Below are 23,514 nucleotides of genomic sequence, written 5' to 3'. Positions count from 1 at the left end.
TAGCTTTTTAAAAGCTGTTTTAGGTTGTTAAAAAACTAGAAACAGCAATCTCGAAAATAGTGTAAGTGAAGACGTTTCAAGATTCTACCTACAAAGGCTGTCTTCAGGATGTGTCAACCAGATGGATCTGGACAATCACTCTGTGTGTAATGTTCCAAAAAATAAAAATCAGTTTAAAGTACTTGGATAGGTTTGAATTAATATAAATAAGCATGAGCAATCTCAGCTCAGTTTTCCAAGTCCTTTGCAAATAATTAATCCAATCCATACCTCTGGGAAAGAAGGACGAAGAGATGAGATGGTGATAGGGAGAAGATGAATGAATGAATCCACAGGGCTAATCTGAGACCTAAGTCTTATTTTAGATGACTTCCAAATCCTGCAGGCCTTGATGGAATCAAAAAACCCTTTGGGTAGATAGTCTTTCAAATTATGTGGTCCTTCCCAAACTATTTACAGCAATGGGGTTCAGTTTTCAATATTTAAACCAAGTTGTCGAAACTGTTTTAATCTAGGATTTAAATGCATTTTTTTTTACAAAAAACTTGCAGTCTGGAATGGTACAGCTCATTTATTAAAAAGAGCCTTGGTGGTGCAGTGGTTAGAGTGCAGTACTGAAACCTACTTCTTCTGAACATCAGCTGCCAGCAGTTTGGCAGATTGAATCTCAGTAGGCTCAAGGTTGACTCATCCTTCCATCCTTCCAAGGTAGGTAAAATAAGGACCCAGATTGTTGGGGGCAGTAGGCTTACTCTCTGTAAATCTCTTAGAGAGGTCTGTAAAGTGGTATATAAGTCTAAATACTATTGCTATTGCTATTTCTTCTTCTATGTGCTTGGAAGGTGGTGGTCCAGATATTGAGATCGAGGTAGGATCCTTTTGGAAACATTGGTCATCTTGAATCTGCCCTCTGTACTTCCGTTGCCTACATGTGCAGCATGTGGAAGAGAGGGAGAGTAGAACTATTCCCTCCCTCCCCATTCAAAAGTTGGTCTATTTGCTTAGCAATTGCAACCAGCATGTAACACCAGAGATGCTTTTCGCTGGTTAAGAAGCAGGCCAACTGAGGCTGCGGGGCTTGGCTGTTCAGCTATGCCGACATTTTAGCCTCTCCTGTAGTTTCCCACATCCTGATGACCTCCCCCCTTTGTCCCATGGGCTGGCCCAGATGTTTTCCCAGGCTGTGGTTTGCTTGAGAGATGAATGGGGAGGGGGGAGCAAGGAAGCAGAAGGAGGAGGCATAGCACATAACTTCCTCCAGAGCATCAATCCTGCAAGATCTGCTTAGCATCCCCAAAATTTCCCACAGATGAGGGATTGGAAAACTTTGAGCTAGATGGGGAGTGGGGGGGGGGAGAATTGTATTTGGGGAATGGTTTCATGTTCTATCTGGAGTAGAGGTGAACCTCTATTAAGCACGGATGGGAATCAGAACAAACATTATTAGCATTTTTTGATTGGGAATTGGGGAGCTGCAGCGCAGCATACATAGCAAGCTCTAAATTGGGGAAGGGTGATCAACATACTTGCCAAAGTAGGCAAAATATCTTTTCCTCCTGCTTTTGAAAATCCAGCTGCTGGTTTTTATTGTCATTGCTAGTTTTCTGTTCATCACAAATGGCCTGGCATAGACACACACAAACACACAGCTCTTTTTGGGTATGTATTGTATTTTTCGGAGTATAAGATGCACCTTTCTCCTCCCTAAAAGGCTGAAAATTTGAGTGCATCTTATACTCTGAATGTAGCTTTTTCAAAGCTTTTTTTTCAGCCCTAACGAGGCGCTAACTATCTTCCCAGCTCTTACCTGCTTGCAGGCTTTTTCATTGTTACTCTCTCCAAAGAATGTTTTTTCCAGCTCTACGTCTTTGCAGGCATTTTTCATTGCTAAACACTCTGAATAGGGCTTTTTAAAGCCCTAACTGGAGGATAAACTAATGTGCTGAAGCTGACCAGGATGCTAGCCAGATGAATACCTGGTAGGCAAATTCCCGCCCCCCATTTTCCTCCCTTAAGTGCGTCTTATACTCTGAAAAATACAGTACTTTTGTGGGTGTACCATAGGTTTTGTTGTACTGTAAATGAAAAAGCAGCCATCCTTTCCATAAAGGACTGTTTCAACTGTAAGAATAATTCCTGGAATTAAGATTTGGAAGTTTTAACTCAGTGGCACTTAAATTCTTATTTTGAAATGTGATCCCATACTTGGTTTGAATGGTTAGCCTCCCATCAGTTAAAATCCACAACGTTTTTTTAAAAAGTAGGATTTGAAACACATGATTGATGTCAGCTGCATGCTTTTCCTTTGACTTCACTGACATCCAATTTAGACATTATTCAGTATAGATTGGTTTAAACCAGCTTGAATAATCCAAAATTATTGGGGTGGCTGCAATTATCAAATCCAAACACATTTGGAAGGCACCAAAGTGAAGCAAAGTTGTTGTGTGGGGTGGGGTGGAAAATTTCCTTTGGTTCTAAGACATAGATTGGTTTAAAAGGTCCAGATTATTTGACCATCCTTCCTTGTTGTGGGACCAAAGAATCTGGCTGATTCAACCATTCCTCTAGGAAGAGAAGAAAAGCTTCCCTACTGCTGGAGGTTTTGAGTTTTCCCCCTTTTTAATTAAAACATGAAAAAACAAAACAAACGGTGCCACAGCCCAGCCGGAATCCCTTTTTAATAGAGGCGGCTTGCTTAATTGTACCCTGGCTCCAACACAGTGCAATTTCAAAATGTGTTGATAGTTGGTTTTGGCAAGGGCTCGTGACCTGCCAATTTACACTCCAGCCACAATTCTGGATTTGCATCTCTGGACTAAACACCCAGTGTGAATCCAATTCTTCACCCAATTCCACTTATTTGATTTGACCATGCATTTTCCAGATACGAGAAATAAGCGGCTGAGATCTTTAGAAAACCCCCTGCACAATTCAGTTATTACCAGTGCATTAGAGATGTACATAGGAAAACTTGTCACATATACAGTACTTGCAAATCTTGAAAATGCAATCAAGAATTGCAGTTCAAAAAGCTCTCCTCTGCTTTAAATTTCCTTCCTAAACAATGCCGTTTGGTGGGACCCAGGGGAAGAGCTTTCTCTGTGGCGGCCCCAGCCCTCTGGAATCAACTCCCCCCGGAGATTCAAATTGCCCCTACTCTTCCCGCCTTCTGCAAGATGTTGAAGACCTATCTATGTCGCCAGGCATGGGGGGAATAAACTATCTCGTCCCCCCCAGCACCACCTTTTTTCTGACTGTAATATATGAGAATGGTATGATTGTGTAGTAATGATCATTTTTTAATATTTATGGGTTTTAAATTGTTAACTTATATTGGATTTGTACTTTATATATTGTATTGCTGTTGTTGTGAGCCGCTCCGAGTCTTCGGAGAGGGGCAGCATACAAATCTAATAAAACTAAAACTAAAAAACTTCCAAGGGAACTCAACTCCTGGGAATCTCATAGGCTCACTCATATAAACAGTGCAAGTAATCCTCAACTTACAACCTTTCATTTAGTGACCGTTTGAAGTTACAACAGCAATGAAAAAACAACACAACCATTTCCCTAAACAACCTTCCCTTCAGACCTACATATAGGCAGTTCTCGACTTACAACAGTTCATTTAATGACCATTCAAAGTTACAATGGCACTGAAAAAAAATGACTTAAGGCCATTTTTCAAACTTACGACCATTGCAGCATTCCCCCAGAGTCATGTGATCAAAAGTCTGACATTTGGCAACTGATTTATGATAGCTGCAATATTTATGACGGTTGCACTGTCCCAAGGGTATGGGTTCACCTTTTGCAATGTTCCGACAAAGAAAAACAACAGGGAGGCTAGATTCACTTAACAATCACACTGTCTCACTTAGCAACAGAAATTTGGGGCTCACTTCTGGTCATAAATCAAGAACTAGCTGTATGGAAATAGATTGCCACTGTAACCTTCCAGTGCTTTTAAAATAAAAATAAAAATATTCCACTATAGCCTGCAGGCCAGGGATTACCTTGTGGTCTCCAGTCCAATAATAATCCACTTGGATCTGTCTGAAAAAGAAGAATGTACATATGTTTGAAGAAGTATATAGGAAGGAGTCTAGCCTATGTGAAGAAAGCAAGTTCTATGAGCATGGCTTGGTGGATGTGGCTGAGAAAGGTACTGCAAAATCCCCATTCTCACCCCACTCCGGGGGTCCACCACAGATGGTATTTGCCAGTTCTCCAAACTACTCAAAACTTCTGCCACCGGTTCTCCAGAACCCATCAGAACCTGCTGCATTTCACCCCTGGAGGAAAGTGAGGTCACAATGCATGCAATGCACATGGGAAAAAATAAGTTTGAGAGAGTTGTGGGCTTGAGAGAGAAAATGACGGGGACGTTTGTGGGAAGAAGTATTGTAGTGTGGGTGGTATGCCAGAGAGAGAGTGCAGAAGCAATGAGGAGACGTGGACAAAAGAATGATATATGTTTGAGTGAGGTAATGTTTGTGAATGACGTATGAATGAAAGATAGGACAGATTTGTATAGGTAATCCTCAATGTGTGATCAGAATAGAGCCCAAAATTTCTGTTGCTAAGTGAGACATTTGTTAAGTGAATTTTGCCCCATTTTACAACCTTTCTTGCCACTTTTGTTAAGCGAATCACTGCAGTTGTTATGTTAGTAACCTGGTTGTTAGGTGAATCTGGCTTCCCCATTGACTTTGCTTGTCGGAAGATCGCAAAAAAAGGGGCTCACATGACCCTGGGACACCGCAACCGTCATAAACACAAGTCAGTTGCCCAGCGGCTAAATTTTAATCACATGGCCATGGTCATGCCGCAAGAGTTATAAGTGTGAAAAGTGTGAAGTCGTAATTCACTTTTTTCCAGTGCCATTGTAACTTTTAAATGACTGGTACGTGCGTTATTGAATTGTTTTTTTAAGTTTTAATTAGGATTTTAGATACTGCTCGTTTTTTCCTTGACTTTTTTAAATTGCTATTGTTATTGTAATTTTATACTATTGGGAGCTGCCCTGAATCCTTCGGGATTGGGAGGAACAAAAGTCAAACTAACTTACTAACTAACTAACTAACTAACTAACTAACTAACTAACTAACTAACTAACTAACTAACTAAACAAACAAACAAACAAACAAACAAATAAACAAACTGAATGAACTGATGTAAGTCGAGGACTACCTGTATGTAGGTCTGAAGGAGAGCTTATTTAGGAAGATGTGTGAGTTGTGTGTGAGATGTGTGGTGTGTGAAGGAATGTATCCAGTTCCTATATGCAAACGCCTCTCAGTCCGGCAAACTGTACAACCCAAGGCCAAGAACATTTTTCAACAGCGATTGAAGCCGAACAGCCTGAATGATGATGACATTACTGTAGTCATAACAGTTAATTAAAAACATACAAGCAGGAATGTTCGGTGGAAGACTTAATCTGGTTGTACTCAGTGCAGAGCAGCTTTGGCAAAAACTCTTTCAGCCATTTGTGATATCAGGGAAAGGACGATGGACGATGGATGGAAACCAATCAAGGAGAGATTCAACGTAGAAACAAGGAGGAATTTTCTGACAGTTGAGGAACATCAACCAGTGGAACAAATTGTCTTCAGAAACTGTGGGTGCTTCATCGTTGGGGGCTTTCCAGAAGAGATTGGATAGCCACTTGTCAGAAATGGTACACGGCACAAGTGTCAAACTTGCGTCGTCATGTGACATATTGGGATTCCCTCCCCCTTTCACTAAACTGGGTGTGGGCATGACTGGTGTGTGACACGTATGGTCCATGGACTGTGAGTTGGGCATAGGGTTTCCTGCTTGATCAGTGGTCACCAACCTGTGGTCCGCGAGAAAATTTTGGTGGTCCAAAATATTTGCATTTTTCTCAAGGAGCCCAGACAAAGTTCCCGCGCCACTTACATTTCAACGATTTGACTCCCAGGATGGGGTCCTTCAGAAGTTAGCTTGGTTGTCTAAATTAGCAGAGAGAAGCAGCCGGGATCAGAGTCAATCTTAGTTTTGCTGTCCATTGCAGGTAGAAATCTCAAATGTGGCCGAGAATGAACATTTCTCTTGTAGCCAGCTCAGTTGCTAGATCACCCTCCTGCAAACTCTAATCTTCCTAGATCAGCCCCCTGCAAAACTCTCATCTTTCGAGGAGCGCTTGCTGCAGAGGCCTGTAAAACTTCGGCTGGGCTCCTTGAGAGAATGTGCAGCGGGGTGATCTAGCGTCAGCAATGGACAGCAAAGCTAGGGGAAGGGAGGGGAGGAGAGGGAAGGACAGGAAAGGAGAAGGGGAAGGAAGAGGAGGAGAGGGAAGGAAAAGAAAGAAGGAAAAGGAGGAGAAGGGAGGAAGGAAGAAAGGAAGGAAAAGGAAAGGGAGAAAAGGAAATAAAGAAAGGGGGAAGGAAAGAGGAGGGGAGCGAAGGAAAGGAAAGAAGGGAAGGGGAAAGGAAAGGGATGGAAAGAAAGAAAAGGGGAAGGGAGGGGATGAGGAGGAAGGAAAGGAAAGTGGAGAGGGGGAGGGGAGGGAAACAAAGGGAGAAGAGAAGCGGGGAGAAGGAAGGAAAGGAAAAGAATGGAAAGGAGGAGAAAAAGAAAGAAAGAGAGTGAGAAAGAGAGAAAATGAGTAAGTTAGGATGTTTGGCTATAATTAAGGTTAGGAGAAACAGAGGCAAAGTGCATTTCCTGCAACATGAACAGCAAATTCATACCGATGTGATTTCTGGTGATACACTGTTGAGTAGAGAACATTGCAATTTGGTAACGGGGAAAGGTTGATAAGAAAAAGTTGCTGGAAGAAAATGTTCTGGATGATTGCTCCTCGCTTTTGGAAACAACATGTGCTTTTCATTTGTAGCTTCCCCAGGTAATATTGCTATTGTAAAACTAACGCACCAACAGTGGGGAAGGAATTGTCTACACTTCCCAATGGTCCATTAAGTGTGATTGTGTCAAGTGCATGACGGCCTCATGGCGCAATCATGATGAAAAATTTGAGCAATTGTAATCAGAAATCTAGATGAGAAATCTATTGTTTCAAGATCCTGTAAACTGAGGTTTCACTGTAGCACCAAACTTTGAAAGAAAATGACCCCCTCAGTATAAGATAGCACAAAAAAACCTGTGCTGAAAAGAACAGGATAGGATGAAACAGGATGAAAATACCACCAGGAAGTTAAGGGTTTACATGGTATGAAGTTATGATCAGATGAGTTATAATGCTCCGTATAGATTTTTTCCTAATATATATAACTGGAATATTTCCACAGTCCTATCCATTCTGAATATGGTTGATCTTTCATTCATTGGATAAGATTTTTTGCAACCCACAAAAGGGAATCTTTTAAAAAAATCAAATAATGTGGTGAATTCTATAGCTAGCATACATTTACAGAATTCTAGTGATAGTAATATAAGGAAATAATATTTCTGGAATTGGATCTGAAAAAATATGTTGGAAGAGGACGATCAGTCTGTAATTGTGGCAGATTAAACAGTCCAGACACCTGTTTTTCTATTTAATCTATCCTTTAGGCTTTAAATAAAACCTCTGTTTTCTGTTTAATAAAAAAAGAATCTTATTTGTGGAAAGAAATATCTAGCCGTGTTTGCTGTTCTTATTAGAAAGCAAATGAATTACTTGGTAAATTCATACACCTAATACAGTGGCCATTTAGATTTTTTTAAAAAGTGTGACACACCATTTCATATTAACTGGAATTTTGTTAATTTTTCTTGCTAAAATATGTGGGACTTTGTGAAGAATAGGAAGCAACTAATGGGAAGAGCTTTTGTGATGGAAATAGGGCAGAAGAGTGGTGGGCACGGATACTGTTGCTTTTCTGCTCCAAACTGTCCTCTTCATTGGCTCTTTGCCCAAGGTCAAACAATCTTGATAGGCAAGCATGGACCTGTGCAATTTGGGGAGCAAGTCAACCATACTTTCACAGAATGGTTGTCGTGATTGGCAGAAGAAAAACTGGGGAGGATAGTCCCCATTCCCCAACATTATTCCAATTTAGGTTTGCTGATTATCTGCATTAGGCACAGGAGTGGGCTGATGCCTAGATGGGGGGGGGGAACGCAGTGGGGTAGCGAAAATGGAGCTCCACCCAAGAGTACCCAATTTGCACAAAGAAGTTGAAAGAAAATGCAGAGCATCCTGCATAAGCCACACCCACAGTGTGGTAGTAAAAAAATTGGTAGCCCTTCACTGATTAGTCATATCGCCAAATGAAGCCCTGGGCTGGTGAACATCCATCAGTTTTATCTCCTAAATGTGGGAAATAAGTGGAAATAGAACTGATGTTAGTACTTTGCTTGGAGACAGGTCAGGGTCTTAAAGAAAAAGGGCAGGAACCTCTGCGGGGCTCGGTGGGGCTCACCACTGCTCTGACTCAAGCAACAGAGTCACCCTACTTGATTTTTTTTCCTACCTGAAGCCCTGTTTTTTCCGTTACTGTTTTAATCTGATCCTGATTGCAATTTTTAATTAAGATTTTATTTTTATTTTTATTAATTTTGAGTCCCGCTACCATTCCATATAACTCTAATTCTTTTAACAAATAGACAGCTGAATTTATTTAGTTCCTTGTGTAATTTGATTTAATAGTAATTCGATTGATAATATAAATATTAAAGGGAAAAGCAGGCAACCCTGTCTCACACCTTTCCCAATTTCAAATTGATCTGTCAGATCTCCATTAATTAACATCCTCGCTTTATGGTATTAATCATGTTTTCAAAATTAGTGCCAAATTCCATACTTTTTACCACTTTTTTGAAAAAAATCCAATTTAAATTATCAAATACCTTTTCGGCATCTAAGAATAACATGGCAAACTTTTTTTCACCATGGTTTCCATAATACTCTAATATGTTTAATGGTATTCCGGTGTTGTATCTTATTTGTCCATAGGGGAGGAAAATGTTCTGATCTGGTATTATCTTATTTAAAATCTTTTTCATCCCTTCTGCCATAATTGACATATATATTTTATAATCAGCTTTTAATAATGATATTGGTCTGTAGTTCCAAATCTGGTCTGGATCTGTTCCTTCCTTATATATCATTGTAATATTTGCTTCTTGCCACAATGGTGGGCATACAGTTTTTTATAGAGTATTATTATAGATTTCTAATAATAAATCCTATATTATATGAAAAGTAGCTTTACAAAATTTACTTGGGAATCCATCTGGTCTATTTTGTTATTTTTTTGTTTTGCAATTCTCGCAACAGAGTCGCCCTGAATTTGTTAAATTGATACCCAGAAGGATGCAATACAGTATAGCATTCTGCAGGGGAGGGGAGGGTCTATTATTATTATTTATTTTTTATCCATCTTTATTATTTTTATAAATAGCTCAAAGCAGCAAACATTTTCCCACAGCAATCCTGTGAGATCTCCTGGGTTTTAGTCTGATGTTTTAGCCACTAGAGACCAAATCGGCTCTATAAATCTTATCAGCTGCTTGGCTCTGGAGAGATTATGAGAGTTTGTGGTTGCAGATACATAGCGGGTGCTATCTTACCTTCCAGCATATGTTTCAGTACTCTGGTTTCAGCAAGAGCCATGAATTAATTGTATTCTATTTAGATGTGTCCAAACATACCTGTATAGGCTTATTTGTATTAGCCTCTTTGTATGTACGCAGGAGACACTCAGCAGCTGGAGTACAAGCCGACTGAAAAGGGATGTTTGTCATAGCCAAGTTAACCTGTTATCCTCCAATCATTGAACCAACAAAATGCTAAACTAACATACAATTTGCTGCCTCCCTTGGCTTTTGATCTCTCTCCTGCTGTAACTTCAATGACAATAAAGGCTGCGGTCATTATTCACTGAGTAAAGGGCACATTAAGGAAATGGGGGTGGGATGGATTTCTCTGACTTTGTTTTCCTCCTGCTTCCTCAAATACCACCAGCTGGTGAGAAGACATCCTCTGTCACTCTTCTTCATGTGAGCTGAAGTTTGGGAGGAAACAAGGGTAGGTTTTTTTTGCCCAGATGGCTTCATTAGAAGTTCAGCCATTGGCCAGAACTCATGTTAGTTCTGCACAAGTTTTTTGGATAGGTATATTATTCAAAAGAAGTCCAAATACCAACCAATAGATGAATTTTGAACATGGGCTTAGCACTATTCCAATGTCTGCTAAACCTAATATTCAAAGAAGCCAACCAAAACTTGTCACACTTGGGGAAATTGCAATCAGACTTCAGCCCTTGAGCATGCTGTCCTTTGTTAGTCGGTTGCTGGCCAGGTTGATCTCTAGAGTTTTAAAGATCTGGATGGAAGAAGTGACAAGAGCTGGATTCTCCTCTATCCGAAACAGAAATGGCTTTAGAAGCCTCACTAGCCAATAGCTGCTTGACTCCTCCCTCTCCTTATGGACAATCTGACTGCACCACACACAGAATAGTTTGTCAATTGTACCCATGTAAAAATACCTGCATTAACAGCAACAAAGTTATGGTCAAAGTGGTGCAGTGGTTAGAGTGCAGTATTGCAAGCTACTTCTGCCAGCTGCCAGCAGTTTGGAAGATTGAATCTCAGTAGGCTCAAGGTTGACTCAGCCTTCCATCCTTATGGGGATCCAGTGAAGGCAACATCATGATCCAGCAGAAGGAAAAGTTAGAAAGGGATCTGAGAGGGGCTGCCCAAAAGATTAAGCTTCGGAGCCTTAGCTTCCCAGGACCAGCTGCTTGTTGTGCAGTTATTCTATCTTATCCGTCTTCGGAGAGGGGTGGCATAATAATAATAATAATAATAATAATAATAATAATAATAATAATAATAACAACAACAACAACAACAACAACAACAACAATAACAACAACAACAGCAGCTCCCTAGATTCGCCCACGTTTCTGCAACACTCCGTGGCCTGCACTGGCTGCCGATCGGTTTCCGGTCACAATTCAAAGTGTTGATAATGACCTTTAAAGCCCTACATGGCATCGGACCAGAATACATCCGGAACCGCCTTGTACCGCATGAATCCCAGCGGCCAATAAGGTCCCACAGAGTTGGCCTTCTCCGGGTCCCGTCGACCAAACAATGTTGTTTGGCGGGCCCCAGGGGAAGAGCCTTCTCTGTGGCAGCCCCGGCCCTCTGGAATCAACTCCCCCCAGAGATTAGAACGGCCCCCACCCTCCTTGTCTTTCGCAAATTACTCAAGACCCACCTTTATTGCCAAGCATGGGGGAGTTAAGATATTCTTTCCCCCTAGGCCATTACAAGTTATGAATGGTATGTTTGTGTGTATGTTTGGTTTTACTATAAGGGTTTTTAGTTGTTTTATTAATTGGATTGTTACATGTTGTTTTTTATCATTGTTGTTAGCCGCCCTGAGTCTGCGGAGAGGGGCGGCATACAAATCCAATTAATAATAATAATAATAATAACAACAACAACAACAACAACAATCCCCCTGCAGAAAGATTAAATTTTTTTAAAAAAAACAACAACCAAGAACCAAGAAATATCGCTGGTGAAATAAGAAGTGGAAGATGGGTGCAAAAACCATCTGAAATCGTCATCGTGAAAATTTTGCCCCCTAAAATTTATGCAACGTTTTTCTGGAAGTATCTGGAAGTATTTGGAGTTAATACATTTTAAGTTAGGCACAGCCTACAGTTGGGGGAGACCCCAACTGGGGTTGAGTTCTCACCTGCATCACAGGATCAGCCTGGGTCTCTGCCCTTTACCCTCCTTCAACCACAGGAGGCAAAGGGTGGGTGGGTCAGGGAGGGGGGGGAGGAAGGATAATGGCCCTTTGCTCTCTTACGGGTCAGAACAAGGAATGCCCTGGCAGCTTCACCAGTCGAGAGGGAAACGCAGCGGCCTGAATAGCCTCACTGTTGCTTCCTTCTTGGGTGGGGCGCTCTCCTCTGTTTGTTTTTCTCTATGGTACCCCCCTTGCGCCAGATTTGGCTGGGCTGCCTTGCAGCCTGATGAATTGCTGCCTGTTGTTGGAAGGGCCCAGCCTCAGCCAAAGGAAACACCCAGATGGGAAAGCTCCTGCTTTTTGAAAAGGGGAGTCTGCGATGGAACAAGAGACTTCTTTCCTACCCTTCTGCCCCATGTCCTAACCTGGGGGAAAGGAAGAGGTCTTCAGATGTCATTGCAAAGGTCTGGTGTTGCGGGGCTGGGGGGGATGTAGACAATGTTGTTGACTTCAAAGTTAAACCGGCTTGTGCACTGGGGCTCATCTCTCTCCCTTTCTCTTTCCCAGGTGCCATCATCTTGCCAGCCCATCTCTCCAAGCGAACTGGTAAGTGCCTGCTCTTTTGCTACTCACTTGACCCACATAATACTTTCCAGAGGGGGAAAGAGGGGGTGACGTCTTAGGGGGAAGTTGACAAAGGCTCCTTGCGGTGCTTTGAAAACTTTGGGCAATAATAATTAAATAAACACGCTGGGGCTTAAAAGTGAGCCAAGATGCTTTTATTGTTTTCTGACAGGTAAGCTATGGATGTGTGTGCGTGTAAGGAAATTAAACTTGTCGTCGAGAGTGGCTTTGTGTCGCCGCCTCTTTAAAAAGAGGATTTAGTCTGAGGTTTTTCCCTTCTGAATTATGATCTTGCATAATTGCCCGTCTCTGCAAAGTTTGGGATGCATGCAGGAATTGTTTGATTTTTCTCATACCCTGCTCTTTCATTCTCCTTCGGTATTTTAGAATACGGTACACTGGCTCGGGATTCCCCCCCACCCCATCCCCATTCAAAAATTGTGTAGCTGATTTAGGTATTCTTTAAAATACTTCCAGTGCTTGATTTTTATCGGTCTGTTACTCATTTTTAAAGAGCTGGGAAAACTTTAGTCAGGAATGAGTTGGAGCTGTTCCTGTTGTTTCATAAACTGCTTTCGCCAATGTTCCCATGTACAGTAATGTGTTCCCAGCTTTCACCTACCCCACAGAAAGATTCTGTCTCCTTCCTGATGCAAGATTATTTTAGGGCAGGGGGGTTGCTCATGAAACAAAACAGCCTGTGTCCTGTAGATGCACCACCATTCAAAGTGTATCTGTGAGGGAATTCTCTTTTTCTGCTATATAACCTGGACATGTGTTGATTCATTGCACTTTATAAATTGCTCCTTTTTTCTGTTCAGTGAATGCTTTCCCCCCCTCTCTTTTGGTATCCAAATGGTGAAATAATATATTCATTTCTACATCCAAGATGACCTGTCTGAACTGATGGTTTCTATTTAGATCAGGCTTGTGTGTGTGTGTTGATAGATAGATGACAGATAGATGGATGGATGGATGGATGGATGGATGGATGGATGGATGGATAGATAGATTGATTGAAATTTACTAATTTCAACTAATAAAGAAATAAAGGGAAACTAGTATAGATCTATTTCAAGCTATTTAGCTCTCATCAGCTAGCCATATTTTCCTAGGACTTGAATTTGGGCTACTTGCTTTGTTAGGCATTGCTTTTACACACACACACACCAAGCCACAAGTTCTCCTCCCTAATCAGTTAAACCAGGGGAAAGATTAAATGTTTTTCTGTCGAGTTACATGGTATATCCAAATATGGGAGGGAGCCTACTCCATCCATCCATCCATCTATCCATCCACCCACCCACCCACTCACCCACCCACCCACCCACCCTATTTCCTATTTTGGCTTCTTCGGATTAAAGATAATTCGGTCTATTCTCTTCCTTCCACCCATCCATCACCATAAATGATTTAAGAGAATCAGTCCACAATATGTTGCCCTGACTAGTTTAGTTGAGAGCCACTTGGAAAGGGAAAGGAAAGAGGTGACTGCAGGTGTATACAGGTAGTCCTCATCTTATGACCACAAATGAGCAAAATGGGGTAAAACTCACTTAACGAATGTCTCACTGAACAACAGAAATTTCTCTTGTTAAGTGAGATATTCATTAAATGAGTTTTGCCCCATTTTACGACTTTACTTGCCAGAGTTGCTAAGTGAATAATTGCAGCTGATAAGTTAGTAACCCGGTTGTTAAGTGAACCTGGCTTCCCCATTGACTTTGCTTGTCAGACGGTCACAAAATGAGGTCACGTGACCTTGGAGGGGGAGGCATAGCAATGGTCATAACTATGAACCAGTTTCCAGACATGTGAATTTTGATCATGTGCTCACGTGGATGCTGCAAAGCTTGTAACTCTGAAAAATGATCATAAGTCACTTTTTTCATTGCCATTGTAACTTTAAACGGTCACTAAATGAACGGTTGTAAGTTGAAGACTACCTGTATTTCCTCCTTTTCTCAGAACCAGGTTTCACAATAATTACAGCAATGGATACTGAGAAAGCGAGTAAAATGGATTTACACTTTAATTATTTTTCTCCACAAGAGCAAGGAGGATTGACAGGAATCTAAAGATCCATTTAGACCTCCCCCCTAATTAGTTTAGGTTCCTCCCACCTTGCCAGCAGACAACAAAACTGTAATCTTTATCTAATACCAAAAAGGAGCAGGGCAACAGTTTTGAATCAGCTGATTCTTTGCCTTTAGTTTATTTCACTCAATTTTTGCAATGCAGCTTTAATGTGGTGACCATGTGCTGTTACCAGATTTGAACTAACATGTGTCCTAGATCTCTCATTTGCATTGTACGGATCAAAAATGAATCTACACTTGATTGCCCTGTGCCTGTTCCCCCATTGGAGCGTGGAATGAATGGCCACCCCATTCTACCTTTCTCTTTCTCTTTCTCTCTCTCTCTCTATCTATCTATCGTTGTTTATAATAATGGGGGTTTTAATATAGTTTATATTGGATTTGTACTTTATTGTACCTACTATTGCTGTGAGCCGCTCCGAGTCCTCGGAGAGGGGTGGCATAGAAATCTAATAAATAATAATAATATCTATCTATCTATCTATCTATCTATCTATCTATCTATCTATCTATCTATCTATCTATCTATCTATCTATCCATCCATCCATCCATCCATCCATCCATCCATCCATCCATCCATCCATCCATCCATCTATATTGTCAAGCACATATTAGATAACAGATATAGGTATAAACATGGTTATTAATACGTGTAATGGATATGAATAAAACAGGACCTTGGGACAGGGTTGGTAGGCACGCTGGTGCGTCTACACCCCCCCCCCCTTAAAGGCCTCTTAGGAATGGGGTGAGGTCAACAGTAGACAGTCTAAGGTTAAAGTTTTGGGGGTTTGAGGAGGAAACCATAGAGTCAGGTAGTGCATTCCAGGCATTGATAACTCTGTTGCTGAAGTCATATTTCCTGCAATCAAGTTTGGAGCGGTTTACCTTAGGTTTGCATTTATTGTGTGCTCATGTATTGTTGTGGTTGAAGTTGAAGTAGTCACTGACAGGTAGGACATTGTAGGGGATAGTTTTATGTACTGTGCTTAGGTCAGACCAAAGGCAACATAGTTCTAAGTTGTCTAAACCTCAAATTTCAAGTCTGGTGGCATAAGGTAGTCTGTTGCAAGCGGATGAGTGGAGGATTCTTCTCATGAAATATTTCTGGATTCTCTCAATTGTATTAATGTTTGAATATGCAGTGTGGGTGATTCATGGGCGGTGCCATCTTCACAAAGCTGGGAGGTGGGGGTTAGAGTTCATCAGAAGTGAAGCCCCACACACTGTGGTTGAAGGGAAGGCTGAGAGATCCAAGGGAGATTGCAAAACTCTTTGAAGGGGACCAAGGGAGGCCAAGATTTCCAGGCGGCTCATTTGAACTGGAGATTCATTCATTCATTCATTCATTCATTCATTCATTCATTCATTCATTTATTGTAAGAGTTGGAAGGGACCATGCGGGTTATCGTCCAACCCCCTGCCTAAGCAGGAACCCTATAGCATCCCAGCCAAATAGCAGTCCAATTTCCTCTTAAAAATGTCCAGAGTATTGGAGTTCACAACGTCCACTGGTAGGTTGTTCCACTGGTTGATCGTTCTGACCGTCAGGAAGTTCTTCCTTATTTCCAGGTTGAATCTCTCCTTGGTCAGCTTCCAGCCGTTGTTCCTCGTCCGGCCCTCCGGTGCCCTGGAGAATAAAGTGATCCTCTCCTCTCTGTGGCAACCCCTCGTATACCTGTAGACCGCTATCATGTCCGCTCTGGCCCTCCTTTTCTCTAGGCTATCCATGCAGGTTCCCGCAGTCTCTCTTCGTAAGTCTTTGTTTCTAGACCCCTGATCATTTTGGTTGCTCTTTTCTGCACCTTCTCCAGAGTTTCAATGTCTTTTTTGAAGTGTGGTGACCAGAACTGAACACAGTACTCCAGGTGTGGTCTGACCAGGGCGTAGTAGAGTGGTATTAAGACTTCCCTGGTCTTGGAGTGTATTCTCCTGTTGATGCAGTTTAGGATTGTATTGGCTTTTTTGGCTGCTGCTGCACATTGTTGGCTCATGTTTAGTTGATTATCCACCAAGACTCCGAGATCTCTTTCGCCATCGCTACTGCTGAGAGTTGTTGCTCTCAGCTCTGCCTTCTTGGTTTTTGCTCTTGTGTGAGCAAGAAGTGGTCTGAATTTCACTGCAAATCCTCTTCTCCTTTCTACAATAGTGGACAGCTGACCATAGAAATATTGTGATGGTTTAAAAGTGTGCTGTCGCGTAAGCTTTTGTGGATCAGAGTCTTATTTCCTCAGACAGTTGTCAACGAAGCCTTTTTCCCCAAGTCTCCAAGTCTGCCTAGAGGTGGAGTTCTTGCTTCACAATCAGGAGGTTGTAAGTTCGATCCTAGGTAGAGGCAGATGTGGAGTCTTCCTGCTTGGGCAGAGGGTTAATGACTTGCAAGGTCCCTTCCAACACTGGTTATCTGTTATCCTGCAATTTAGATGGAAGAAGAATTAGGACAGCAAAGAATTCCTACTGTGGTTCAATACTTGGGATGTGGAAATATTATTTAAAATACTGATACTGGTAGTGGTACTAGTCCTTGACTTACAACCACAGTTTTGCCCAAATCTTGTACTGCTGAGTAAGACATTTGTTGTGTTTTGCTCCATTTTATGATCTTCTTGCCAAAGTTGTTAAGTAAATCACTGCGGTTAAGTGAGGAACATGGTTGTTAAGGAAACCCGGCTTCTCCATTGACTTTGCTGGTTAAAGGATTAGAGGGTTGCAAGAGCTGATTGGCTTGACCCTGGGATACTGCATAAATATGACCACCCGAATTTTGATCTTGCGACGATGGGGATGCTGCAATGGCTGTGGTCATGAGAAACTTTTTTCATTATTTTGAACAGTTACCAAATGAACCGTTATAAGTCAAGGACTATTCTGTACTGGTAATAGAATTGGGAATGTCAGTCCAATTTGGGAGAGAGGGAGAATTGCAGCCCCCCCCCGAGCAAAATAGTTTCTATTTCTGTGTTAGAAGGAGGCAGGGCCGCCGATAGGGCGGTACTACTGGGAGTGTTGTCACGGGCCCGGCCAAATTGAACAATGAGGGGGGGGCTGTTTTGCCCGACGGCCTCCTGGCGCCTACAGTAATTTGTGCCCAGTGAGCAGCTCCTTGCACATGTGCAGTACCGGCCCTCTCTTGCTGGCCGCCTGCCTCACCAACGAAAAAGGCGGGCCCTCTAGCCCTCGCGAGGCAGGACTCAAAGCCCCGACGGAGCCTTTGGCAGCGTGGTCCTCCAGTCCCAGAATAAAGCGTGCGGCAAAGGTAGGAGCCCCTTCGGGGTGGCGGTTGCGCTTGTGTTAGTTGCGCTTGTGTTAAATTTTGTTACTTTCCTAAGCAGCCTTCTGTGTAAAAAAATCCATTTGGGAACGAGTCGTTCCCAAATGGATTTTTTTACACAGAAGGCTGCTTAGGAAAGAAACAAAATTTAACACAAGCACAAGTTGTAGGCTTCGCACGCGTGCGCCAGCGTCCCCCAAAAGGCCCCCCGCGCACCCTTTTCCAAGGACGTGCATGAAGCCGCGGCCGCCCCCGCCCCCCGCGCCTCTAGCCCCCTCGCGCCCCCGTGGCTACTCGCCGCTGCCCTCGCCCGCTCCGCCTCTCTTTTTTCTCTGCAGGCATTCTCACAGTGGGGGCTGCCGGCCGGCGAAGGCGATTTTCAATGTCGGACATGCGGGCTGACGCGCGCTCTCTCCATCTCCCTGCCAACCTGCCCGGAACATTCAAAGTAAGAGCGAAGGTTTTTCTTACTTTGAATTTTCCGGGTTGGGCTGGCAGCAGGGGGATGGGGAGAGCGCGCGTCAGCCCGCGCGCCCGACATTGAAAATTACTTTCGCCAGCCTCCGGAGAACGAGAGAGAGAGTGAGAGCAACGACAGAACAAGATAGAGAGAAAGTGAGTGAGAGAGAGAGAGAGAAATAGGGGGAGAGAAAGAGATAGCAAGAGAAAGAGAACGAGAGAGAGAAAGAGTGTGAGAGAGAAAGCAAGAGAGAGAGAGAAAGAAAACAAGAGAGGGAAAGTGAGAAAAAGAGAGAGAGAGAAAGAGGGGGAGAGATAGAGAAAGAGAGAGAAAGAAAAGAGAGAGAGATGAGAGAGGAAGGAAGAGTGAGAGAGAGGAAGAAAGCAAGATAGAGAAAGAGAGAGAGAAAGAAAGTAAGAGATGAGAGAGGAAGGAAGAGAGAGAGAGGAAGAAAGCAAGATAGAGAAAGAGAGGGAGAGAGAAAGAGAGAGAGAGATGAGAGAGGAAGGAAGAGAGGGAGAGAGAGGAAGAAAGCAAGATAGAGAAAGAAAGAGAGAGGGGGGAGAAGAAAGCAAGATAGAGAAAGAGAGAGAGAGATAGAAAGAGAGAGAGAAATGAGAGAGGAAGGAAGAGAGTGAGAGAGAGAAAGAAAGCAAGATAGAGAAAGAAAGAAAGAAAGAGATGAGAGAGGAAGGAAGAGAGAGAGAGAAAGAGAAAGAAAGAGATGAGAGAGGAAGGAAAAGAGTGAAAGAGAGGAAGAAAGAGAGAGAGAGAAGAATGGAAGGAAGAGAGAGAGAAATGATAGAAAAAGGAGAGAGAAAAAAGAGAAATGAGAAAATGATTGAGGCAGAGAATGACAGAAAAGAGAGAGAAACAGAGAGAGAAGTGATTCTTGATTTAAAGCATATGGTAAAAGCACTTAAATAATAACAGAGAAAAAAACCAAGCCCTCACCTGTTTTTATTAATAGTTTTGCTGGTTGTTTTAGTTTTAATAGTAATGGATTTTGTTTTTTTTTTATTATTATTGACAAAATTGAACGGGTCCAAAGAGGGGCTACAAGAATGGTGGAAGGTCTTAAGCATAAAACGTATCAGGAAAGACTTCATGAACTCAATCTGTATAGTCTGGAGGACAGAAGGAAAAGGGGGGACATGATCGAAACATTTAAATATGTCAAAGGGTTAAATAAGGTCCAGGAGGGAAGTGTTTTTAATAGGAAAGTGAATACAAGGACAAGGGGACACAATCTGAAGTTAGTTGGGGGAAAGATCAAAAGCAACCTGAGAAAACATTATTTCACTGAAAGAGTAGTAGATGCTTGGAACAAACTTCCAGCAGACGTGGTTGGTAAATCCACAGTAACTGAATTTAAACATGCCTGGGAGAAACATATATCCATCCTAAGATAAAATACAGGAAATAGTATAAGGGCAGACTAGATGGACCATGAGGTCTTTTTCTGCCGTCAGTCTTCTATGTTTCTATGTTTCTATTAATTTCTTTTAATAAAAAAGAAGGGATTTATTTATTTATTTATTTATTTATTTCTATGCCGCCCAGTCCCAAGTTTTTCCTTATTTCCAGATTGCATTTCTTCTTGGTGAGGTTCCGCCCATTGCTTCTTGTACTACCTTCAGGTGGCATGGAGAATAAATAGATGCCATCTGCTCTGTGGCAGCACTTTAAGGATTGGGAAACTACTATTATATTCCCCCTCAGTTTTCTATTTATTGAGCTAAACATACTCGTTCACTTAGCCCTTGATCATAGGATTTAGCCTCTAGGCCAGGGGTGTCAAACTCAATTTCATTGAGGGCCACATCAGGGCTGTTTTTGACCTCAGAGGGCTGGGGGTGGGCTTGCCAGGGTGTGTGGCCATGGTGGGCATGGCACGGGATTTGGGGGGCAGTAGTTTTAAAATGGCCGGGGGGGGGGGGCAGACACTTAAGCTGTATGGGGCCCCAAAATTCCTGATGGTGGCCCTGGAAGGAGGTGTGACATCAAAGGAAAACCTTTGCTCAGATTTTGCTCAGATATATGGATTACTCTTTGAAGTTAACTCTGTGTAGCAATGACTTCTGTCCTGAGTGGATTTGCGAATGGAGGGAGCAATTTACAACGCGTTGATAGTAGATTATTTGGAGAGCGTATCCTAGCAGGAAAACTAGTTGCATGATTTTGTTGGCAAAACACTGCATGATTTTCCTTCAGCTCTGTGGTTAATAGCTCTTGCAGTTCAATGAGCAGCAACATTCCTACCGAGAACTTCTTTGAAACTGTACGTACCGGCATCATCATGCAACCTTGTTGTTAATGCTCTTTGGTGTGTTTTTTTAAAATTTGAACATGTATCTTCTTCCATATGTTTAGAGACGGAATACAGCCCCAGTCCGGCGCATTGAACATTTGGTAAGGCTCTGTTTGATGCTATTCTTCTAAATCTGCCGGTCCCATAGTCTGGTGTTTCTGCCATTATGTTGACACTAATCCCTAGGAGCGTGGGAATATTTTTCTTCTTTGTTTTTATAGTTAATGCTTTTGTACTTAAAGTCCTCGTTTACTTTGCAATTTAGTCATTAAAATCATGTGAACTTCAAGACACATTATTAAAAGGTATCTCTATTCCTTGGGTCAAATTGGGGCGTTCAGTTTCATCTCCTTGCCTTTCTGGTAGGAAAACTGACTTTATACTTATCTTGTGGGGGACCATTGTTCTAGTACAGATATCAGAACCAGTTTGGTGTTAGATTAAAGGCACCAGGCTAGAAAGCAGGGTGAGTTCTTAGGAACAAAGCCAGCTGGGTTTCCTTAGGCCAGTCACTCTCTCCCAGCCCAAGGAAGCAGGCAAGGACAATCCACTTCCCAAAAAAATAAAGAAAACTGCAGGACCTTGTCCAGTAAGCCACTAGGAGTCAATTCAATTCAATTCATTAGATTTGTATGCCGCCCCTCTCCGAAGATTCGGGATGGCTTACAACAATAATAAAAACAATATTCCAGCAAAAACAAATCTAATGTTAAAAAGCACATAAAACCCTATCATATTTAAAAAAGCAAACAACATATACATACCCAAACATAAATATAAAAAAGCCTGGGGGAAAGGTGTCTCAACTCCCCCATGGCTGGCAGTATAGATGGGTCTTGAGTAATTTAAGAAAGACAAGGAGTGTGGGGGCAGTTCTAATCTCTGGGGGGAGTTGATTCCAGAGGGCTGGGGCTGCCACAGAGAAGGCTCTTCCCTGGGGCCCACCAAACGACATTGTTTGGTCGACGGGACCCGGAGAAGGCCAACTCTGTGGGACCTTATCGGTCGCTGGGATTCGTGCGGTAGCAGGCGGTTCCGGAGATACTCTGGTCCAATGCCATACAGGGCTTTAAAGGTCATAACCAACACTTTGAATTATGACCGGAAACTGATCGGCAGCCAATGCAGGCCACGGAGTGTTGCAGAAACGTGGGCGAATCTAGGAAGCCCCACGATGGCTCTGGCGGCGTTCTGCACGATCTGAAGTTTCCGAACACTTTTCAGAGGTAGCCCCATGTAGAGAGCGTTGCAGTAATTGAACCGCGAGGTCATGAGGGCATGAGTGACTGTGAGCAGTGACTCCCTGTCCAAATAGGGCCGCAACTGGTGCACCAGGCGAACCTGGGCCAACGCCCTCCTCGCCACAGCCGAAATATGATGTTCCAATGTCAGCTGTGGATCGAGGAGGACGCCCAAGTTGCGAACCCTCTCTGAGGGGGTCAATAGTTCCCCCCCCCAGGGTAATGGACGGACAGATGAAATTGTCCTTGGGAGGCAAGACCCACAGCCACTCCGTCTTGTCTGGGTTGAGTTTGAGTTTGTTGACACCCATCCAGGCCCCAACAGCCTCCAGGCACCGGCACATCACTTCCACTACTTCGTTGACTGGACTTGCAAGCATACCCAGAGACACAAAGGTACAGTGATTCACTACTTGAGCACTGCCTCAGATACCATCAGATTAAGGGGAAAGATTGATGATTAACAAATCTTTGCTCCCTCAGAATTAACTATAAAAGCCAACTGAGATGTAAAATATTCAGCATGGGTCCAAAAATTGGTGTTTTATGAATATTTTCCTATTTAATTTTTATGTTCTTTCTTTACACAGTAATACCTTCATTCATTGTGCTCTTGTCTTGCTGTTAATACAATATTCCTCGTAGAGGGGCGGCATACAAATCTAATAAATAATAATAGTATTTTTTCTACTCTTTATTTGTTAGATGCTGACCTCTTTCCTTCTATCTTATTTTTCAGGGCTCCACCAAATCGCTCAACACTGCAAAGCAACGGAACACATTGCCCAGGTACAGCATGATCCTGACATTATTTATCATATGTGTGTATGTGTATGTGTATACATACATACATATGAAGGTCTTGGAATATTTGGGTTTCTTCCCATGTAGGATTCAGATATTTCTGGCGACGTTTCGACGAGGTCCAACTCATCATCAATACAATATTGACGAGTGGGACCTCGTCAAAACGTTGCCAGAAATATCTGAATCCTACACGGGAAGAAACCCAAATATGCCAAGACCTCCATACCTGTACCCGTGAAAATCTACGAAAACAAATATACATACATATGGGTGTATATGTATGTGTATATGTATATATTTATGTAAATGCATATGCCCCCTGTTTCCCCCAAAATAAGACATCCCTTGATAATAATCAGTTTTTTTGATAATCAGTTTTTTTAGTGCATGGCAATTAGGCCAAGCGCTTATTTCAGGGTTCAAAAAAATATAACACAGGGTCTTACTTTGGGGGAAACACAAAATGTGTGTGTGTGTGTGTGTGTGTGTGTAATTTTATTGGCCTTGAAATGCAGGGATGGTGAGGGATGGACCAGTTTTTAGTCTATTGTTTTTAATATGAGCTATTTTTAAAGCCAGAAGTAATCTTCTCTTAGTTTCTTATACTCAATATTATCCTCAATTAATCACAGTTCTTTTTGGAACTAGAAAGAAAATGGATTAATGCCGGTAGTGGGTTCTAAAACTCTTTGCTATAGGTTCACGTGCGGGCATTTGTGCACACACACAATACTTTTGCACATGCACAGAAGCGCCCAGATAGATGGGCAGAGTGTTCTGGGTAGGTGGGCAGAGCCTCCTGCTGCCGGTGCTACTGGTTCTTAGAACCAGGCCAAACCGGGAACAACCCGCTGCTGATTAACGCTGCATTGAAATTTAGGTTTGGTGATGGCGGGGAGACAAGAAAGAGTCAGTATTTATTGAATCAGTTGTGAATTATGCCAGTGGAGACAGTGTTATGGAGAATGCCTTTAAGTTAATAATAATAATGGGGGAGAAAAATGAAGGCATTTCAGT

At 42.4% G+C, this 23,514-nt stretch overlaps 1 protein-coding gene across 8 annotated transcripts in view; it reads left to right on the top strand.

Moving 5' to 3' along the window:
* The window catches only part of TNS2 (tensin 2), a 193,235-nt gene that overhangs the window by 110,818 nt on the left and 58,903 nt on the right, over positions 1–23,514 (top strand). For 7 of the 8 annotated variants that reach the window (XM_070740986.1, XM_070740984.1, XM_070740988.1 and 4 more), the window contains 3 exons: positions 12,251–12,289; positions 20,512–20,550; positions 22,430–22,479. In XM_070740986.1, the coding sequence (XP_070597087.1) occupies positions 12,251–12,289; positions 20,512–20,550; positions 22,430–22,479 (128 nt within the window). Of the gene's footprint in view, positions 1–12,115; positions 12,148–12,250; positions 12,290–20,511; positions 20,551–22,429; positions 22,480–23,514 lie in introns of those variants that run through there. The other variant, XM_070740990.1, reaches the window with a different exon arrangement.

The sequence above is a fragment of the Erythrolamprus reginae genome, chromosome 2, assembly GCF_031021105.1.
Source record: "Erythrolamprus reginae isolate rEryReg1 chromosome 2, rEryReg1.hap1, whole genome shotgun sequence".
NCBI lineage: Eukaryota > Metazoa > Chordata > Lepidosauria > Squamata > Dipsadidae > Erythrolamprus > Erythrolamprus reginae.
Note: the sequence above shows the minus strand (reverse complement) of the source record. Positions and strands in the feature narration are given on the sequence as shown.